The sequence below is a fragment of the Ixodes scapularis genome, unplaced genomic scaffold (genome assembly GCF_016920785.2).
Source record: "Ixodes scapularis isolate PalLabHiFi unplaced genomic scaffold, ASM1692078v2 PGA_scaffold7__128_contigs__length_106722199, whole genome shotgun sequence".
In the NCBI taxonomy this organism is placed as follows: Eukaryota; Metazoa; Arthropoda; class Arachnida; order Ixodida; family Ixodidae; genus Ixodes; species Ixodes scapularis.
Genome location: NW_024609882.1, coordinates 38492534 through 38512784, shown reverse-complemented (window position 1 = coordinate 38512784; position 20251 = coordinate 38492534). Strand labels below are relative to the sequence as shown.

At 46.6% G+C, this 20251-nt stretch overlaps 1 protein-coding gene across 2 annotated transcripts; it reads right to left on the bottom strand.

Moving 5' to 3' along the window:
- Positions 1-893: 893 nt before the first annotated feature.
- LOC115319527 (alpha-tocopherol transfer protein-like) lies at positions 894-19516 on the bottom strand. Of its 2 annotated transcripts, none has more exons than XM_040220834.3 (6): positions 19403-19516; positions 11505-11640; positions 10548-10799; positions 10117-10310; positions 1338-1448; positions 894-1272 (listed from the first exon to the last, which is right to left on the bottom strand). In XM_040220834.3, exons 2-6 carry the CDS (start codon positions 11608-11610, stop codon positions 1039-1041), a joined length of 897 nt encoding a protein of 298 aa, XP_040076768.1. In that variant the 5' UTR covers positions 11611-11640; positions 19403-19516; the 3' UTR covers positions 894-1038. The 2 variants fall into 2 exon arrangements, with proteins under 2 accessions (XP_040076768.1, XP_040076769.1); XM_040220835.1 differs by lacking the exon at positions 19403-19516 and adding an exon at positions 16828-16894.
- Between the last annotated feature and the right edge of the window lie 735 nt (positions 19517-20251).

Genomic DNA, 20251 nt, shown 5'->3' with positions numbered 1-20251 from the left:
CGAAATCCGTTACGTCTCGTCATAATGAACGATTTTGAAAAATGACAATCCTGTATAGTCCGCACGCGTAGATAGTCCCCACAGCCTAAAATTTCAACTTTTCGACTTGTAAACTCCGCGGACTATAGTCCGGAAAATACGATATTTCGACTGTGATCACATTTCGTGCCACTAAAGCGATACAAGTCATCTATTTTGGTTTCATTTTTGACCGGAGTTGCATTTTAAAATAAGGTTTGTTTTCCTCCTTACTGACGAGTTTAAATGCCAAAGTCGCCCGCAAAGCCATTTCTTTCACGATTCTTGCGACCAAAAGGATGTCGGATCGCGAGAAAATTTTGTTTCTATGTTTTTTTGTTTTTTTTTGGTTTGTGTAAAGACATGTTCTCAAACTTTCAGAGATACTATTCACATCCATGACGTCGTATTACGACCGAGTTTTAGCTCTCTACAATGCGTATTCTATTTAACCTGGCCGAATAACCAGGCCTCATTTTCTCTCATAGAGGGGATGCGCAGCATTCTAGGAACCTCGATGTTTCCAGAAGGGTCAGTCGTCTGCTAAAATGGCGCCGCGCCAGCTGGCTCCCTTCTCGTGAACTTGGGAAGAGGGCAATAGAACCTGACATATCCCGTTATTCAGGAGAACTCGGTGGTCTTTGGCAGAACCGTTTCTTAATAAGGTGTCGCTAATGCGCCGCGCCCGGCAGTGCGTTTTCCTAAAAGTTTAGAAAGCTGTATTTTACCCCCGCCCCCTTGCAAATATAATGCACTATCGGCATTTGATGTCTCCACAGATCCGCAGCTCAGCTTGCAATTTCTAGAATCCAGTAAGTACAAGTACTTCGCGTTGGAAAGCGAGCTTAGTATAATTGCCAGACGCGTGGCGCTCGAATCAACGAGAGTTTACTTCATGGGTATCCGTCAGAGTCATTTTATACACACTTTGATTGGCGGGACGGAAAGACATCAGTACTAGGTATTTGTTGAAAATAGATTTGTTTCTCCTTCTACGAAAAGTAACCGTTTCAGGCATTCTCATACTACAATATCCTGACGATCACGTCGCTCTGAATCACTCGATTCATTCTGCGAATGCCTTTCCCTGTAGCCGTATCTGGCAAGCTCTACAAAATAGTTCTCTTGACTTCGCAAGCTTCTCTCGTAATCGTCGTAGTCGAAGGGGTCCAGGGTACCACCGTACTCCTCGGGTAGTCGGTCACGAGGGATAAGTTCATGAAGCTTCTCGTAGTCGCGTCCAATGAAACGAACCTGAAACAAAAATGACGACCCATAACTTAGTGACGGTGGAAGTGCCGCGCTCCGACACACCTTACCCTTTTCAGAAGCTTGGGTTTGAGAAACAACTTCGCCACAGTGAAGAGGAGCTCGAAGAGTGCAGGATTGTTCACGACGTAGATACCCTTTATCCGCATAGGGTAGCATTCCTGCAATCCAGATGGTAACGGTATTTTTAAATTGAGACGTTGCGGTTAATTTGAAAGTTGCGGCAGAGACTCTATAGTGCCCTCCTACTGCATTCGAGGAACTTCGTTTTATTTAAACGATCATGAAACCTCGCTTTGAAGAGAGAAACGAGTGGATCCCGCCATCTCCTTCTCAGTTAGGTGATAGTTTATTCGTTTCATAATGTTTCTCATGTTTTTAACTTTAAAGCGATGATAAATGCTAGGCCCTCACATGCCGGTTGTAAAATTTAAAAAAAAGTAAAAATAAAGTCATTACTTTAATTTTACAGGTCTCAAAATACCAAAAAAGTAACACAGTTATAAAAAAAACGTTTTAATATCCATAACAGTTATGCTCCACTTCACTTTAAAGTGACCGTAGTCGACGCCTCGGGTTGATGGAGTTAAGAAGTTGTCTTCTCGAGTTTACTATCACCGGCCGGACCAATCCCGCAAAGAAACAAATAGCAGGATCATAGAGTGATCGGGCTTAGTCGCCGAGATAGCAGACGCGCTAAGATGATGAGCGCATGGCAATGCACTTTTGGCGCCACTCGATTGGATCCGCCCGCGGTTTGTAGCGTCATCTGCCTTCAGGCGCGAAGTGAAACGGAGTGAAGCCGTCTAGAGGTCTTAAAGACTGGTGAGTCTTAGTATTGCGTATACGAGCGAACGCAACCACCGTGCGTTTGCGTTACGTGGAACCCGAACTGCGGTCTTGGATTGGTGCATGGAGACGACGCGCAGGCGCAGTGTGGAGCACGCAACGCTAACGCAAATCCATACCGCTTGCGTTTTCCCTTTTGGCCCATCCTGATATACTCTCCATTCGTCGCAGCTCTGAGCTGATTCCTCGATGATGGGACGACCTTAAAAGTGCTCTGACGTCTCGGCTCTCCCTCTCTACGCTTGAGAGAGCCAATCACTGCAAGTGACAAAGGGCGTTCGACGAATGACGGGGCTAGTAAATGTTTAAACCTAAAAAAAAACGAAATACTTCTGCGTTGTGACACTGAGCGTCGCGTTTCACCATGATCAGTGACTCGCCGCGCAGACCGCTCTCCGCAGATTGCATCGACCGGCGCTCCCAAGTGCTATGCGGAAGAGCAGATGCTCCGGACTTCATAGAGTGTATTGCTCTATGGCGAATTACGCTCGTCGTTTCCGAGCAATGGCCTAAATCGCGACGGAGCAAGCGATCCGCGCGGTTCCCCTGCGCCTCTGACTCAGCCACTAAAAGGCGACCTCTCCTCCGGGAGCGTTTAGCGATGGCTGGGCCCCGGATGATGACGGAACGATCAGTACACTGCGATTTGTAGCGGGACAGCCGATTTAGCTGTTGCTGTCTGCTAGTCGTGCCGGACGTGTTGCTATGTTGAATGCTCTACTCAAGATACTGTAGTTCAAATACCTTTGGTACTGATTTGATATCTTGAAAATACATTTGATATGGAGCATTTCCTTCCCCATCTTAACTACATTTCTCAGCGTCTTTTACTTGCTATTATAAATTCAGTTTTGCTATCTTTAATAAAATTTTGCTGGAATGAACCATTTTAGATAAACGCCGGTTCAGGAGGTTCTGGTATAAGAATCCTTTGACACGTACATGCTTAAGCGTGCGAGGGCGCTCGCTCCAACAAGGAAGAAAGATCCTGCTGTCTCTACTAAGCTGCGGTGTTCCTATTGTAGCTGATTTTTTGCCCCCAAGTTTGTTCTAAGACGCTTCTTCCCTCTTCTTCCTATTCCACACATTGTTCAATCTCGGAATCCTCAAGCTCCGTTTTGAGCAGACTGGCGCCAGTTACTTATAAAATGGTGGATTTTTCACGGGTGTAGAATTCGGCACATCCCAGTGCACAGCTTAACCGTTTGCAAACTTCAAGCGGATGCCACCGAACAGAGAACAGCAAATAAGCCAGGACCAAAGGTGCAGGCTCGAAATGCCAACAAACCCCCCCCCCCCCCAAAAAAAAAAATAAGGGGCGGAAAAACATTATAAATCTTTTTAATGGTTGTTTTTGCTACTCGAAGAATGCAAAAAAGTCGTGGATAATTTTGTCTTTCGCCTCTCTATTCTGGCCTCGATTGAACAGAAAGCGTCCTCGACGCCCCCAGAGCTATTCTGAATCATTTTAATCCGATCAGAACTGTTGGTTTTAGAGCCCCCTGACATTCTCAGACAAGTCACGGAAGTAAATTTCTTGACATTGGTAAAGGATAAAATAAGATTTTACAGCGTACAATGGAAGATTCACCAACATTTACGGTCGCAACACGATGAAATTATGGCTGTGCTGAACTGTTGATAATTCCACGCATTGAAATGTAAAAAAAAAAAAAAAACATCAACGAACTTAAAGCGAATATTTGGAAGTAGTTGTCAAATGATCGTGTTTTTAACAGTGAACGCGCTGCGATAGCGGTCGTGCGTACGGCAGAACAGTCGAATATCAGATGGTTAATAAACCGTATTTTCATCACGGCGGAATATCGTGCAAGCATCACCCACACGACACAGCACGTAACGCCATGTGAAATCAGGGTGCATTATAGTCCTTTCCGCCTGTATATTACAACACAAACCCTTAAACTCACTTTTACAAAATAGGAAAATACCTTAAAGCGTACACAAAACCTGGTACAACAGCGGTGAGCTCTGCGATCCGTTTCTTCAACGGTTGGGCTTCACGGGTTCACCGCCGTGATATGAACTATCTCATGTCACCAGGCGGAATATTTCTCACGTCGAGTTTTTGGCCAGACATGTACAAATTACTCAAAAAAGGTAGTTAAGTTAAGTTACTGAGTATCGACGCCAAAAGTAATTGGAGTAGAGTAGAAATTACGCATTCGTAATAGTAATTGAGTAAACTACTAACTACTGTAAAAAGTATCGAGTTACTTTGAAGTTACTTTCGAAGTTACTTTTTTTATATTTTTGTGGTAGCAAAATGAACAGCAGTTTTGATCAATGAAAAACCCTGCGAGCCTAAAATAAATGCAGCCGTTTCATGGCTTGCGGTTTCGCCAAAATAGTTTATTCGCTCGCAGAAGCAATTGACTTTCAAAGTTCTTGATAGGAGAGTTTTCCCCTTTTCCTTCTAAAGACGTCCCCAGCCAAGCTAAATAGACGTTCCACCGACGGGCTGGATGGAACGGCAGCGTTGAATTTGAGAAACAGGCTGTGCAGGGTCGGGTAAGCGAGTGTCGGCATCTTAGGTGTCCATGACGAAACATGTGAGGTTTGCCTCGGGTAGAGGGTCGTTTATAACAAACTTTCCTCCTTTTTTTTTATTTGTTAAGTAGAGATTGTTATGACTGGCCCCTCTTTATTCCGACGTCGTTCTGAGAGTACGCTGAGCGATTGCACCAGACCGTCAAGGGTTCAAGTCTCGCGCCACGACGATGAGATCATCCGGACGACTGCGCGTCCCGTTGTAGTGCTAGTGCTACGCTACTGAAAAAAAAAAATTGTTTTCGTTTAACAAAAGATGAACCGAAGTATACTTCGCCGCTGACGCCGGGTCCAACAAAAGGATCTCCCAAGGGTAACTCGCAATCCTCGCCGGCGACTGCAATATTCTGACGCGCATGAATCGTTTTTAACAAAGAGGTCTCCCAGGCATGGATGGTCGGAAGGACGCGAAGGATTACGTGACCAAGCATCGTCGCTGGAAGCGGATTATCCGTACCAGGGTTTGTGCGCGGGGGAGTCCGGCTTTGCAAAGGCGTATGCGCTGACGGCAAGGCGCCCAGCTGCGAGGTCATTCCAGTGGCGCCTCCCGTGGAACCTACCGCTTGAGTCAGAACTCACTAAAGACAGACAACAAGAAAACAACAACTCTCGGAGTGTCCCCGTCTTTCACGGTTGCAGCTGGAAACGCGGCGCCTGCGTGCATTGCGGATTAGGTCAATACCCGACCAAGGCTTGTTCAGCATCTCTTCCTGCGTTCGTGCGTGCCGGTGTTATGTTTTGGCTGCTCGTCGCCACCTTGGCCCAAGGACGCCTTCCCGAACAATGGGGCCCCTTGTTCGGGAATGTCACTTCATCTGCCGGCGTCTTATTCATTTCTACGCTCAAACTTTCGTGATGGGCAAAATTAGCACTATATAATTTCGAAAGTAGTTAGTAATTTGAGTAGAAGTTACCTGAAAAAGGTAGTTAAATTAAACTACTAATCACCCAAATCAAGTTGTAATTGAAAGGTACCAAGTTACTCGAAAAAGTAGTTAAACTACAGTAGTTTGAGTAGAGTAGTTGAACTACGTCCAAGTCTGAGTTTTTCTGACACGGCCGCAAGCCAATGTAGTCCCGTCTGTTGTAATCCTCATACCGTCGAACTCACAAGCACTTTATAGAACGAGATATTCATCGCGGTCTTGCCGCACCCCGCAGACCACCGCAAACCACTGCCGCCGCGATGGCCAACCAAACCACGTGACACCTGCGCTGCTCCGCACTCCGACGGCTAGAGAGTAACCGCCGAATTCAGAAACCTCACTGTTTCTCAAACTGAAGGGCCCCTCCACTTCCTCGAGGAAGGCGCGAGGGCCGGCGCTGGCCAATCGCGACGGCGGATCCGTCCTCGCGATTGGCCATCGCCGGCCCTTGCGCCTTCCTCGAGGAAGTGGAGGGGCCATTCAGTTTGAGTGTAGTTTGAGTGAGGTTTCTGAATTCGGCGGTAAATACTATGAAGCGATCTGCGGGACAGTGACGCCCTTGGAAAGAACCACCTGATCAAAAACCGCACACCCTTTCCACCAGAAAATCTGGCGGCCACTGTAGAGAGCGGTCGAGAGCGCACAGAAACAGCCACGCGAATTTGCCATCAGTTCTTCGCCCTCGTCTGGTACTCTTGAGAGCAGTGTATGTGGGGGAACGGTGCCAGCCCGGCCCTTTCACGAAAGGGATGGTGCAAGACCTTTCCACGAGCCAGTAGCCGCCGATTTGTGCGAGCACACGGGACACAATTGACGTCATAATCCTCCATTCACGCATAAAGGGATTCTGCAATCATATTTAAGCATCTACCTTTTTTGCGGTTTCCAGATTTCTTGGAGTTCAGGCAAGCCAGCGGGCACGTAGGGAGTTACTAAATATCAATGCGGCATATTTTAACCGGACGACGCGGAAACCTCCTCCACCTAAGGGGGCGACCCGCTGTGCCTAAAGTGTGCGATATATGCAGTCTTCGGTCCTGGGCTTATTACTCGACAGAGCCGCTAAAAGCTTCCTTTAGTCGAAATACAAAATTTAAGTGGCGCGAACCGTTTCAATTGTGTATGAAAGTAGTGTTTGTTCAGTATTTCAAATCAGAAAAGAAAAGAAAAAACGAAGTTTATACAGTACGGACACAAGAAATGACCCATCGCCATATCCGCCACCAAGCGGTGGAAAATGGCGGCGTATACTAGAAAGGGGTAAGGGATCAGCACCGACGAGCGGCGAGCGTAGAAATGTCCCGGATGTACGCAGCGGCGCTGCGGTCGTATACGGGCTCGAGGATCCGACCGGTTCCGAGCATTCCCAAATCCTTCGGCGAGCAGGTATGGCTTGTGGTTTGGCCGTTTGGCGGTCTGGCAGCTCGAAGTGGCTCCCGTTCTGAACTGACCATTTTTGTGTTTGCTGTCGTTTGTGGCCAATGAAGTGTCATGCCGTTTTAGTGTTTGAACGCGCAGCAAATGCAATGCGAGGCGCCCTGACTGCCCGCTTCATACGGGCTATCCAGAACATGCTTTAGTGGCGCCCTCTCGAGCCGTCGTCACGGAGTGCGCCAGCTGTGAGCGCTCGCTGAGCTCACTAACCCTCCTCTAGTTTACGGCTACTCAAGCGACCAAGGACGTCATGAATGAGGTTATCTTTTGCTTGTTTTTGTAATTTTATTTTGCCTATAATTTTTTAAAAAAAGCGAAATTCGAGAAAAAGGTTTATTAAGTTACTACGGTGTCAGTGCGCTCAGGTTCGGTGCAAATTAAAAACCAGTAAAAAAGTCCTTGCAGGGCCCCTTTAAAAAGACAGAGAAATGTAAGAAATGTATGGGCTCCGGGAAAACGGAGATTAAAGATAGGCTTGCCATCACCAGGATTGAAAGCTACGTGATGGTCAGACCAATTGATCGACTACCTTTTACAACATACCCCACCGTGGACATGGAAAGCCTGTCTTTATTCTCATTTCACCCGGAGCATACACATTTCACTGACGTCGATTTTGAAAGGATGCTGACGTCAATTTCGTAGGATACCGACGTCAATTTGTGACGATACTGACGTCAATTTTATTGCGTGTGTCGGCGGCTGGATTGCTCGTGGAACATGTGTCCACCAGTTGTTAGTCACGCTCAAATATTTGGCTCATCCACCCTTTGATGAGGACAGGGATTGTTTAAATTAGAAAACAAACTACGAGGAGGATAAGCTCTCAAAACGCAGAGTCCTCCTAAGGTTTTATGCCTTTTTGAACACGATTCATAAGCTTAGCAAGCTAAGTTCACAGAAAGAATAGGGGAGTTGACAACCACGAGAAAGACAACAGTGCTTATCCGTGTCCTTTTGCGACTTTCTTTTCCAAGTTTAGTGGTCTCTAAATGCAGTGTTTGGGTAACCTTGAGCAAAGCGCAATATGTATCCTGCGTCAGACCTCCTCGTTATTCACCCATACTTTTGCGAAATTTATCCTAATTTTTTTTTAACGTGAATTCTGGATATAACAACTACGGCGCTTAGTAGATCACTGTAAGATGTGATGTGATTTTCAGTACTGGGACCATTGGTAACAACATATGTAGCTATAGGTAAAAACAAACCAAAATAACATTTTGGTTGTTTAGCACATTCTGGTGTCACTCAAGTGAATACAAATTGCGAAATACGGAAGTGCCTTCGAAAGTAATTCAAATGTTATTCGAAGTACTTGTACTCTAGTCAAGATATATTAAAGTGAAAGTAATTTGAGTAGTACTTTATGAAGCAGGTATTTAGTAACCTATCTTACATAATTTTGACGAATATCTTGTCGAACACTGATTCCTTGTTCATGAGCGAGTAGTATTTTCTGAAAAACAAACAGACTGGGAATTTTTTTTGTTTGTTTTATACGCAAAAGTTGTATTTGTATTTTGTTTTTGTTTTCGACATTCGCAGGGCCGAAGATAAAGGAGCTACGTAACGTTTATACGACCGATTGCGCGACCGCACTACGACAATGAACTTGGCAAGATTATTACGCTGCAATATAGATATTTTAAAAGTGTAAATGGAACAGCGAGCGATTTGTGATTTCCAGAGGAGAGACAAAGTAAGCGATCAGGAACGCAAGCTCAAACCAACCCACTCTATAAGATGAAAACATGAAAACCCGTATCCTTCGGACACTCGTATGAAATCAGTACGCGCCAGTAATAGTTTAAACTTGAGCACAAAGAAACCGAGAGATAACAAATGTGCAGGGATGGGCAGTATTTCAAATACAAGTATTTCAAATACAAGTATTTCAAATACGTATTTCAAACAATTTGTATATTTTGCATTTGCATTTAATTACAAATTGGATAATGTATTTGACGTGTGTATTTAAATACTAAAACGTGGGTATTTCAAATACAATTGTAATTAAATACAATTTTGTGAGCGAAAATACCTCTCAAATTTATTGCCACGACTCATTTTGCTCCTTCTGAGACGTGTTCAAAGCTGCACTTTCTTCATCTCAACGCCAACGGCAACAACAAACAACAACAAACCACGAAACTCTTCATCTCTTCATACACTAGTCCTGCGGCAGTTCGCGTCTCGCTCACCGCGGGCGCCCGGGCGCGCATCGTCTCATGTTGAGACGTTGAAACTGCCAGCCTCCTGCCGCTGCACGCCTTCCCGGAACCCCGACCTGAGGGCGCCGTCTGTGCACCGTCGGGGAGATCGGAATCGAACGCCTCGTGCAAAAGGGAGTCAGGGACGAGCCATCCTTGTAGAAACAGACTCGTTGCCCCCCCCCCCCCCCCCCCCTTCCCGCTCTTTTTCCTACACACACGCGCGCGCGCGCGCACACAGCACACGAAAAGCGAATAGCACAATAAAATATACCCATACCCAGAAACCCGTTGCAGGTGCCCTGATGTCGCTGATGCAAATTTTGAGGAATGTATTTGGAAAAGTAGTTGGAGGAGACCAAATACATTTGGTTGTATTTGTATCTTGTACTTAAATGCTTTTTTTTTGGAAATGTAATTAGATTTGTAATTAAATACATTTTTGACGAAGTATTTTGTACTTGTATTTCGATACATATTTGCATGTAGTTTGCCCATCCCTGCAAATGTGCTATGATTGAGGGAGGAAACGCTCAAAAAGTGCCAGTCCCAACGAGGTAAACGAAGACGAACTGGCCGCACGGGGTCATGCGTCGCCTTTTCTAGGAAGTCGAGGCCTATTACGAGCCAACTACAGGCAGAAAAAAATTTGGGCGATCTGAATCAAGCTCTGGGGTTGGCGCTGTTCCAAAACGACGAGGGAAAAGAAATCCGTGTTGATCAAACGGCCTTGTCGCTGACGTGGGCTCCAGGAAACGTCGATCCCTTAGCGCGCCAACACGACGGATGGAATTTGCACTTAGAATCCATCCAAAGGCCTAAATCTCGAGGTATACCTGGATAAGCTTGATTATCTTTTTGATTTCCGATGGCGTGTAGTAAAGGAGGTGAGACATCTTGAGCCCATCCAGATCTGCCACACCCACGACGCCTGCAATTTGGGCCATCTGGTTCAGCAGACCGCATTCTGACACAACCAGGTTTGCTCTGATGTACTCGTTCAGCGGGCAAACTGTCGGGTTCCAGGCACCTAAAAACATTGAAGTAGAACATAGTTGCTAAATAACAATGTTGCAAGAAAAGCAGTTGTTGATTATAGAAAAAAACATTAAAAACTCTGCGTGTATATTAAATAACCTATGAATATTAATTCCAAGAGTTTGTTCTGTTTGACTTCTGTGTCCTAGACCTTTTGATCAGGAACACGCTTTTTGACTCCAATTCTAATTAAACATAGAAAACTCGTTCCTTAGAGCATCGGACTTACCAAATTTTGCTAAGAGAATCCCCCTCCCCAGAGAATCAGGTTTCTTGAGAAGAGTCACCAGCTTGTTTTGGTGGAATATTGCGTCAAACATGATGCGTGATGGCAGTAGGTTATCGAAGATGTCCGCGTGCTCCAGCCGGACGCGGAAATACTTCCGGATGTTCTCGAATGCTTCTTCCACGCGGTACTTGCGGCCACGCAGGAACTTCACGAGAAACTCTTCATCCAGGGGACACTGCAGTTGCGATTCCTCTGTAATGAACGTAGCAAATGCAGTCTGTTTGGGAGACTCGTAGTTCACAGGTCTCTAAGGAAAGAACAAGAAGATTAGCGATCTATAAACGTTTGCATGTTTGGCCTTTGAGCGCGGTCATTTTGGTGCTAGAGTGTACAGTCGGCACTGAAAATGGTTAGCAAAAACGAACGATTGCCGGGCCAGCGCAAGAGAGACCAGCGGCACTGCAGTCACGCCAACGCAAAGTCATGAAAATTATCTGGCGAAGGCCACTTCTGTGGCAAGGGGGAAATCGGCAGACAGCATCAGCCGTTCCCAAAGCACGCTTTCGGAAGGCCGCTGTTTTGCCTTAAGTTATTCTATGTATGTGTGGTGTGCTAAGCATTTGTTACCGCCACGTAATATATTCCGGGGATCCATTTTATCGAGATAAATCAATTTCTTGCGCGAATTAAGTCGTTCACAGTATATTTCTGGTATCTTTTTGATAAACTGCTTTTTATTACGTACTTTTCGGTCTTTCGTTGCTTAGTTTTCTCGTACTTCAGTTTATTGTTTCTTCCTGCGTGTTCCAGACACGTATCGAAATGTTTGATGTGTAAAACTAGTCAAAGATTAAACCAAATCTGGAATCCTGCACAATCGACCGTGCAAGTCATTTACATCTCTTTTTTTCAGAAGCTGTACACGTTTTTTTTTTTTTTTTTTTTCTTTCTATTTACCGGCGAGAAGTTTTCGCAGTTGTTCAACGGCGTCCCTCCTGACTTGCGGTGTTTCACCAAGCTCTCGCTGAGCTGCGAGCTCCAAGTCGGAGGACAGTCTGTCCATGACGAAATTGGGCAGTCCGCTTGGTCGGTTCTGAAAGTAAAGTCAAACGCAAGTGTCTACGCCTCTGCAACAATAGGCTTTTTCGAAAAGACTTGGCGCCACCAATAATCTTATCTACGCACTACGGCAATGCGATCTACGGCATCTGTAGGAGTAGCCACGAATAAAAGGAGTGAGACATGTTTGTTCATAATTTTACGATTTCGGAACGCAAAAAAAGGAGGACGATAGCAAAACAGGATAGCCATAGTATCAGTGATTTGGTCACTTTATATTTATGCTCTGAAATCACAGAGGTAAGAAAGAAGGAATGACGTCGCTTCTATGAGGTACGAAGCGCACGAGACGGCCCGAGCGTACATCGTAACTACCCCACAGCTCCCCAAACCGCGCGGTGCAATGTAGAGCTGATGAGTTACCTTGTGGTATTTTCCGGAAAGTGTTATTCACCAAGGACTGGCACAAAAGTATAGCGTGACGCGCGCGCCAATTTGCAACGAATCCCTACCATTGCTGAAGTGCAACGCTGTCAAAGATGGTTACGCAATCCTCTTTTGATGAAACGTTTGGTTTGCGCGCAATATTTTCTAATTGAGATGCTCTACGGATAGAAAGTAGTATATTATGATACACGATTGAACAGATAACGATCAGACATGTGTTTCCGATAGCGGAAACAGATCCATATCGGAAACACATGATGATTGTTATCTCCTGAGTGGTACACTTTTAATACTACTATAGAATTTGAGGATGGCGCGCGGGGACGTCAGAATGCCAAGCTCTGGTTGAAATGACTTGTGGGTAGCCGCAAAGCTGGCTGCCATTTCCTCTACTCACTCTTTGAACTCATTTAAACGCGACCGCCGAATGCCGAACGGCGAGCGTCGTTGTTCGAACACGTTTGAACTTCGAAGAGTGAATAAAGAGACAGGCCGCTATAGATTTGTGCCTGCCCACTGCCTACACCCGTCCACGCGAAATCTCGCCTCCTCCTCTCCCTTGGTTTCTATCAGCATAGTGACTCCTAGCTTGAGAACGGCAGGTAGGATCTTCGGTTCTCCCATTTTCAGCGTGAGTTTCCAACACTCGATGACGCTTCAGCGTCTGGAGAGCGTCCAGCGTGAATACGCATACAAGGCAGACCAAACCCAAGCAGCACGAATGTCTTATGGAGGTGCACAAGACATCTTTGGAACATTAGAACAAATAAGGGTATTCACAGAACTAAGGGTTCTACGAGGCACGTAGCCATGATTTTGTTTCGGGGGGGGGGGGGGGGGGGGGGGGGGGGGGGGGAGGGCGAGGGCGCCCATGACAAAATGCTGTATGAAGGGGAGGGGGAGAGGAGGTCCCAGCAAAATTAAAGATTATGGTGGGGAGGGGGGGGGGGGGCCCATGGACCGTCCCCGGGTTCCGTGCCTGGGCTATACTAGAATCGGTGACAGGTTTAGAGTGAAGTGAAAGCACCTCCCACCTCTTTCCACTTTAGCAAAGCGTACGTAGGATAGGAGGCGACCTCCTCTCCAGCGTTCACTCTCTTACCGCTCATTCACACTGGAAGCGGATCCGCCTCCCTCGCTCATTAAAAGCAGAAAGCATATACACGAACTCATGTTTACAAACAAACCCGAGCGCCCCTAGCGGACGCCGCTGGCGCGGCGCCTGCGCGATGGAGTGTGGGCAAGAAGCTCGCCGTCGCCAATAAACAAGCCATTAGAATGTGATGTTGTCGGCATGCTCTTTTTTGCGTTGAAATTGTTGATTCTACGTCTTCATGGAAAAGTCTGATCACTTTATAGGCCTCACCAAAATACTAGAGGCTCGGTACACCGCAAAACTTCGCGTGAAAAATGTGACATGCTGCGATTTATTCTGCGGGGATGCCGCAGAATGGACGGTAGAGCCTAAATGGCATGATCAGATTCTGCTCGCCATTTTCAGTGGCGACGTCGCTCGAGCTGCAAAAGCGTGAAACGTAAATGAGATGGCCGACGTCTATACTGAAGATCGCAAGCCGAACGGACCAAGTGGATCAGGCATAACAAGTCGGTGATGGCCATTGGAAACAATGATCAACATCTGCACTGTATATATCTACTGTTTGCAGAGAGCCTACTTGCCCCAATTATCCTTCAAACTTAACATTACTTCGAATCCCGTACTTGTTATCGCAGTCACCTGGTCAACGTTCGGCCTACGGGCCGCTCGTTTGAACAAGCAGACGACAACAAGCAGAAACGTTTGAGAGAGCAGACGAGAGCTCGAACGATCAGGCGGCCATTTGAACTTGTAGACGCACTGACCGTACACCACAAGTGGTCCCTACAACTTAGTGGTTTGCCCGCGTTCATGCTCGAACAAAACAAATAAACCTGACAACCAGAAGTACCCGTGAATTCAACCCAAAGTGCTTCCCGCACAAGCAATATAGTGGTCCGGCGGCGTCTGGTTTTCTTTTTTGTGGTACCTATCCACGTTCTCAAAAGAACCGAGCACGCAGCCAACACACGAAAACTAACCTTCAAACCTTCCCCGACTCTTTCGGCACAGCCCCTTTTGCAGCGTTTTGGCGAGAACGCAAGTTTTTGTCTTGTTTCTTCAAAGAGGACGCAGGAATGCACGTCCTGCATGCTGACTTCTGGTGACTTCGGAAGTGCGCCCGACACGCCACCACCCCGCCGTGACGTCACAGAGCTGAGTTCGTGTATTGGGAAACGGAGACCGAAGACAATGGGAGTTTAAGGGAGGCATTTACTTGGATCGAGGGACGTTTTAGCGAACACCCTTGTTTCACCGAATGACACTTTAGCGAATAATCGGTCGCCGCGAAGCGGCGTTTACGGGTGGGCCAAGTGGGTTCGCACTTTCGTAATGAGCAGGCGTAGACTGTCGCCGCGAAGCGTCTTGAGCACAGGGGGAGGGGGGGGGGGGGGATAACATACGCTTTCGTTTTTTACTAAAGCGTCGATTCGCTGAAATTTCGCTGTCCGCTGCAACGTCATTCGCCCATGTGATGAAGGAGAACGCGACTTTGAATGAGAACGCGACCTTGACGCAAAATGCGGAGGTTTGCCGGTCCTCGCGCTAGTACCCTCGCATACGTAGTAAGGCTAAGGTAGTAAGACCAGTAAGTCGCCCTGTGGCGTTCGCCATATGGGAGCGTCTTGCTGCGAGCGGCGTTCGCGCGCGCGTTTTCCCGCCAGTGTTACCGTATCTTCACGTACCGCGGAAACCCATTTCAATCCTGCGTTCTAGTTTGAGCAGGCCCATGAGGAGGCGTGACCAAAACGGAGCAAAGCAATGCTCCTACTAGACCGGTAAAAATTCGCAGCACTCACCTTAAGACAGAAACGATCTAACAGGGAAAACCAACGTCCACATCCACGAACAACCGTTACCCGGCATCTATCTTGAAAAATTAGCTCCGCTCCGATATTACCACCGAAGAAGGCATGGCGCGCGTTCATCTTTGCACTAAAATTACAAACAAATATAGCTGTATTCCTTAAATTCACGAACAAAATATTAATGTGTTAAATGCGTTCTCAGAACCGCCTTTCGTGAAGTGGAGGAACACCTGGTTATCCGATAATGTAACAACAGAAAATGACTTGCTTTTTCGTTGAACAGGTTTCCGTTAAAGACCATTAAGTATATTTTCTGTATGACAACAAAAAATGGCTGTAGAAATGCACGTAGTTTCACACAATTTGTTTTAGTGTACTTTCGAGACGTCTTGTGTTTGTCCCCTTCTTCGTCCGTCGTCTCAATTTTTCAAATATGTGTTACATCAACCAGCTCGCCTGTTTACTTACTCTTTCTTCAAGCTCATTATTTTTATTTTTGCAAAATTATTTTTTTTACAGGGTATCGTTCATTCCTTCTAACTGGAAGGTTCAGTTATCGTCCTGAAATTCCTGGCTCCGTGGTGATGTTCACGCAAGGTTTCACCAGTTTGTACGCAGTTACTTTTTTTAAGAGATGTATTATATGTTTGTTCTCAAAAAATAATGGAAGTGACTTACGGGACTTAACACTTTTACCAAGGATTTTTACTGCAGCACTCTAGCATTCACGATGTGCGCAGCGCTGCTTTATGTCGTTTCTTGCAGCGTCATCTCGCGATGAATGTTACGTCAGATATCAGCGCGACACTGCCAACCGACATTTAGAAGCTCTTAGCAACCGACAAGTATATCAAGAGCATTGCTCCCGTTTCATGTCGCGTCGGTACGACGGCAAATCCCCTGCTAACCACATGCGCAACGAAGGTCAGATCACTGAGGATAACGGGACTTCTATTTCCGCAAGAGCTAAAAAGCATGCAGCAATGGTGGCGAATCCATGGCAGCTGTCGGGCTTGAGGCTTTTGATAGTATGGCAGCCTGAATGTCACATTGTTCTAAAGACTGCAATCGGGATGTCGGGTAAAGATAATTAATCATCTGTATTCCGTTTAACTGTCAGTGATACGCCAAGGATTCACCCACTCAAACATAACTCATGCCGCGTCCGAATAAATCAGCTTGCCTTCTTTGATCAACTAACTGTCGGTTGGGTTGTTCTTGATATTGAGTACGCTTACCTTACACATATTTAACGCATGTCGACATAACCCTTCACCTTTGTTTTCTTTCGCAAGGAAAATACGTACTGAAAGAAGTCTAAAAAACATGGTAACGCTCGAAAACAAGGAGAAAAGGAGCTAAAGTTGGTAGGACTGTGCGCAGAGTGCAATCCTCCTTTTGGCTTTGTCTTCGGGTGCTAGCACGCATCCTCGAATTCAGCATCAACTCGCCCAACAATCATCACTAAGGAATTCATATATTTTGGGTCAATGTTCTCTGGTTTGTACACGGAGATTAGACGTCTACGTTAACTCCTTTCGAGCGACACGTTAGCTTAAAATTAGGATAGCGCATTGTCATTGTCATTCAGAAAACGCAGACATCTTTTCTCCGAACTCTCAACTGAAACAACAAGCTTCCCTGACATTATACACGTTTGCAAGTGCGGCCATAGGGCGCCGCCATCTTGCTCCGTTGGGGTGCGCTTGGGTGGGTCATAAATCTGGTTACGAATACCTAGGAAGGCGTCGTAATCGGATTATGACGCGTCACGCGTGTGTTGGGAAAAAATCCCCTGTCTTTTTCCGGCATATGAATACCGCTTTATACACTAACCAAACAGAAAATTTAACCTTAACGAACTCACCAGACCCGGTTAAAGGCCGACGTACAGCCTCGGTTTTCTGCAAGGAAGCGCCCTCCTCTCCTAAACTGCGAGGGAGGCCAAGTTATGGCAAGGTGAAGAGTGGAAAGGATATAGGAAAGGGAAAGGCGGCTAAAATTTGAAAGTCCTAAGTGTGCGTCAAAGTTTAAATACAGGAAGGCTGCCAGATGCAAAGCGAGACTGCAACCATACGAAGACGCGCTCGCACAATATGGAAGCACAAGAAGCCTGCCAAATTTCTCTGTGTTACGTAGATTGCGCGCAAGCAAGACAGAGGGATATCGAGGTCGCCTTTGTTATATGTTTAAAGTATTAGTGAGACGCGTGACGAAATGACGTGAAAGCACAGAACTTCGCCGCCGGGCGTGCCACATTCCGACAGGATCAACTTCCGAGTCAGCCCCACAGACACGAAAAGTACGACATTTCCGCTGCCAACTAGGACCGAAACAACAAAAACTTATTAAGGCAGAACCATATGGGGCGTATTTACGACGTATTTACAGGCGTTTCGGTGGACGTAATGCCGACGTATAGCGGGCGTCGGGACGAGCGCTTCGTCAACGCCTCGAGGTCGGCGTAAACACGCGCATATTTGGCGATTTGACCGAGACAAGTCTCCGCGTTCCGGCGTATTTCGGTGTGGCGTATCCGGAAGCGTACGTCGCGGTGGCGGCCAATCAGCTGCCGAGTTGACGGCCGGAAGTTGCAAGAGGATCGGCTTGCCTAGCGTTGCGACCGGCTGGCTGGCTTTACTCAGCCGCCCAAATGTGAGCTCACTTGGCGCGTTCGACGATTCATTGGCGAACTGTATGGAAATCTATATACCTCTTTGGAACGAGCGATGAACGACTGAGACAAAAGAAAATACCCTCTATGTGGCGGGCGATGTGAAAAAAAAAATGATAAAAGGAAGGGTTTTGAAAAGAGATCGCGGCCGTCCTCCTGCCGGGACTTATTGGCAACTTGGCGATTGGAAGGAACATTTACGTAACAGGCGTTAGTAAATTAGGCTTTCGTGGTTTATTAACATTTAGTTATTTCTGTCCCCTTGCGGAACGCAGTAATATAGCAACCGATCTACATTTTCCCTCCTTTCATGAAAAGCACGAGTGGGGCTACACTGCACTAAACGCCGAGGAGACGTCAACGAAAAGCGCCGTGCGAGGTTTGGCGACCTTTCCTTCTTCCATTCCTTCGATAAAGCGCCCGACAAATGCCGTGATTAAGTACCCTGAACCGCGCGTAAATTCGTCAGTTTTTGCACGCAGCACACGCTCTTGATAAAAAAAAGCTCTGATGCAAATTTATCACTTATTGAAAGTTCATTAGAGCAAATATCTAGTCGACGCAGAGAGCCTCTTCAGACTGCTTCTGGGTTGCAGCTTGGCGACGAACTAACATGAGATGGCAGCGAGCCAACCGTCGACCGAAAAAGCGTTCAGAAGCAAAGCAATTTTATCGATGCATCGTCCTTGTTTTTAGTTGTCTTGATATGGAGGAAAATCAGAGGCGACTAGACGTACAGTATAGACATCGCGAGTGAGGATAACAGAACCGCCATGGCCGCGCACACCAAAGGGTGCACGGCGCTGGTTAAAAAAACTTCCTGCATCTAGCGGCTGCAAAGCCGACAAGTGGGTTACTTTTGACAGCATGTCGCGCGTGTCCAAGCGCTGGATACCGGAACGTGTGGGGGACGAAAAGAAATACTGACAATGTAGCACACATGGATTCTCTGTCTTTTACATTATTATCCTTGATTTGCTCGATCGCACATGTTATTTAATACTGGGTATTTCTAATTTATTCGCTTACATATAGTGATTATCTGACTGTCGAATGGTATGTTCTAAAGGGCATGCATTTCGATTTAATTTGCCACTTTTTTGCTGATCAACACCTTCGCCATGTCCCTTCCGCGAGTTAGTGATAAAAGAATATACTTGTTGCGAAATTTTGCTCGCGCGGCTGTTTAGTCTAGTTTCACATTATGTTTTTGCCTTCTCCGAGAGTTCGTCCCGTCTCCAAGGGACGGATCATGGGGCATCCACTTCGGTTTCTTTTTTGTTCCGAAGCGGGTGAAAGCGCGTCTCCCGGTACGAGCTCTTAGTATTGACAGTGCTAGTGGCGCTACGACAGCAATTTGTTATCGGCGAATTGTTTTTGTTTTCCCAGAGAGCTCGTTGAGGGGGCTTCGGGAACTACACAAACCCTAAGAACGCTAAGGCGTAGCTCTGTGATAACGCCTCCGCTTCTTACGCAACGGACCCAGGTTCGATTCTCGCGGACAGTGAGTGATCTTCTTCAAGGATTTGCCCACGACGAATACCCCACTTCCTATTAAGTCAACTAGAACATCTACTACAACAACAGCATCAACAACTGCAACAACAACAGTCGTCATTTCCAGTGGTGAGAACAGCCCTTTAAAGCAATCGCTGTAAAACATTGTTTTTTCATCCGCCGAAATTTGCTCCCGCGGATTACATACTAGGTGCGAACGATAAAACGTAAAATGTTGAATTTCACCCGCTTTCAGGCTTACAGCACTCACCTCGTCGACGCGTGAACCGAAGACAGCCGTTCGCCGCTGCGCGTGTTGTAAACCTTGGCACTCGGATTCAAAGCGCGTGCTCGCGCATATCTCAGCCACGGCAACTGGACCCCCTTGCTGAGGTTCGAGTGGCCGTGTATCGTGTATCCGCTTTTGCGTTATTCAGGGTGAGAAGGAAAGACCGAGAGAGAGGAGAAGCTGCGCTTGCCACTTGTCGTCCTTCACTTCGTTGGAGCACAGCGCAGTGCAGGTTGTTGTTGACACGGTTTAGTTACTTGAAAATAAAATGAGCCACCGGCTTGCTGAAGAGAAAAAGGAATGTCGTTGAAGAAAGGAGCAAACAAATACTTTATTCATGTGAGAAGGTGCCGTGGGGAGAGGGAGATTGTACAAAAAAGACAGAGAGAAAGATTTTGAAAGGAAGAAAGTGTTAAGTGTACAAAGTAAGGCTTGCTTGCTGCCAGGGCGGACTTGAAATCTGCCCTTCTGACATCTTGAGACCGTTTCAGATGTTACGGCAAGGGAGCGGAGCGCGGGAAGTTCAAAAATGATCTCGGGTTTTGAAAGAAGTACTGCCTAACATCGAGGAAGTAAAATTTTCGTTCCGTCAATTCGTAGAGCCCCGTATATCGACGGATTACCCGCGAATCATTCACGGATATCCCCAATAAACAGGCGGATACGGATACAAATGAACCAGATTTGCAGGGCTGCCTATGTATGCGAACCCTCAGGGGCGGCGGATACGGATCTGATGCGGATATCCGCGGGTCCAGATCTACATTTTTGTCGAGGAGGCCCATAAACGTGTGCGACCACAGATTGTACAATGAACAAGTGAGGAATACT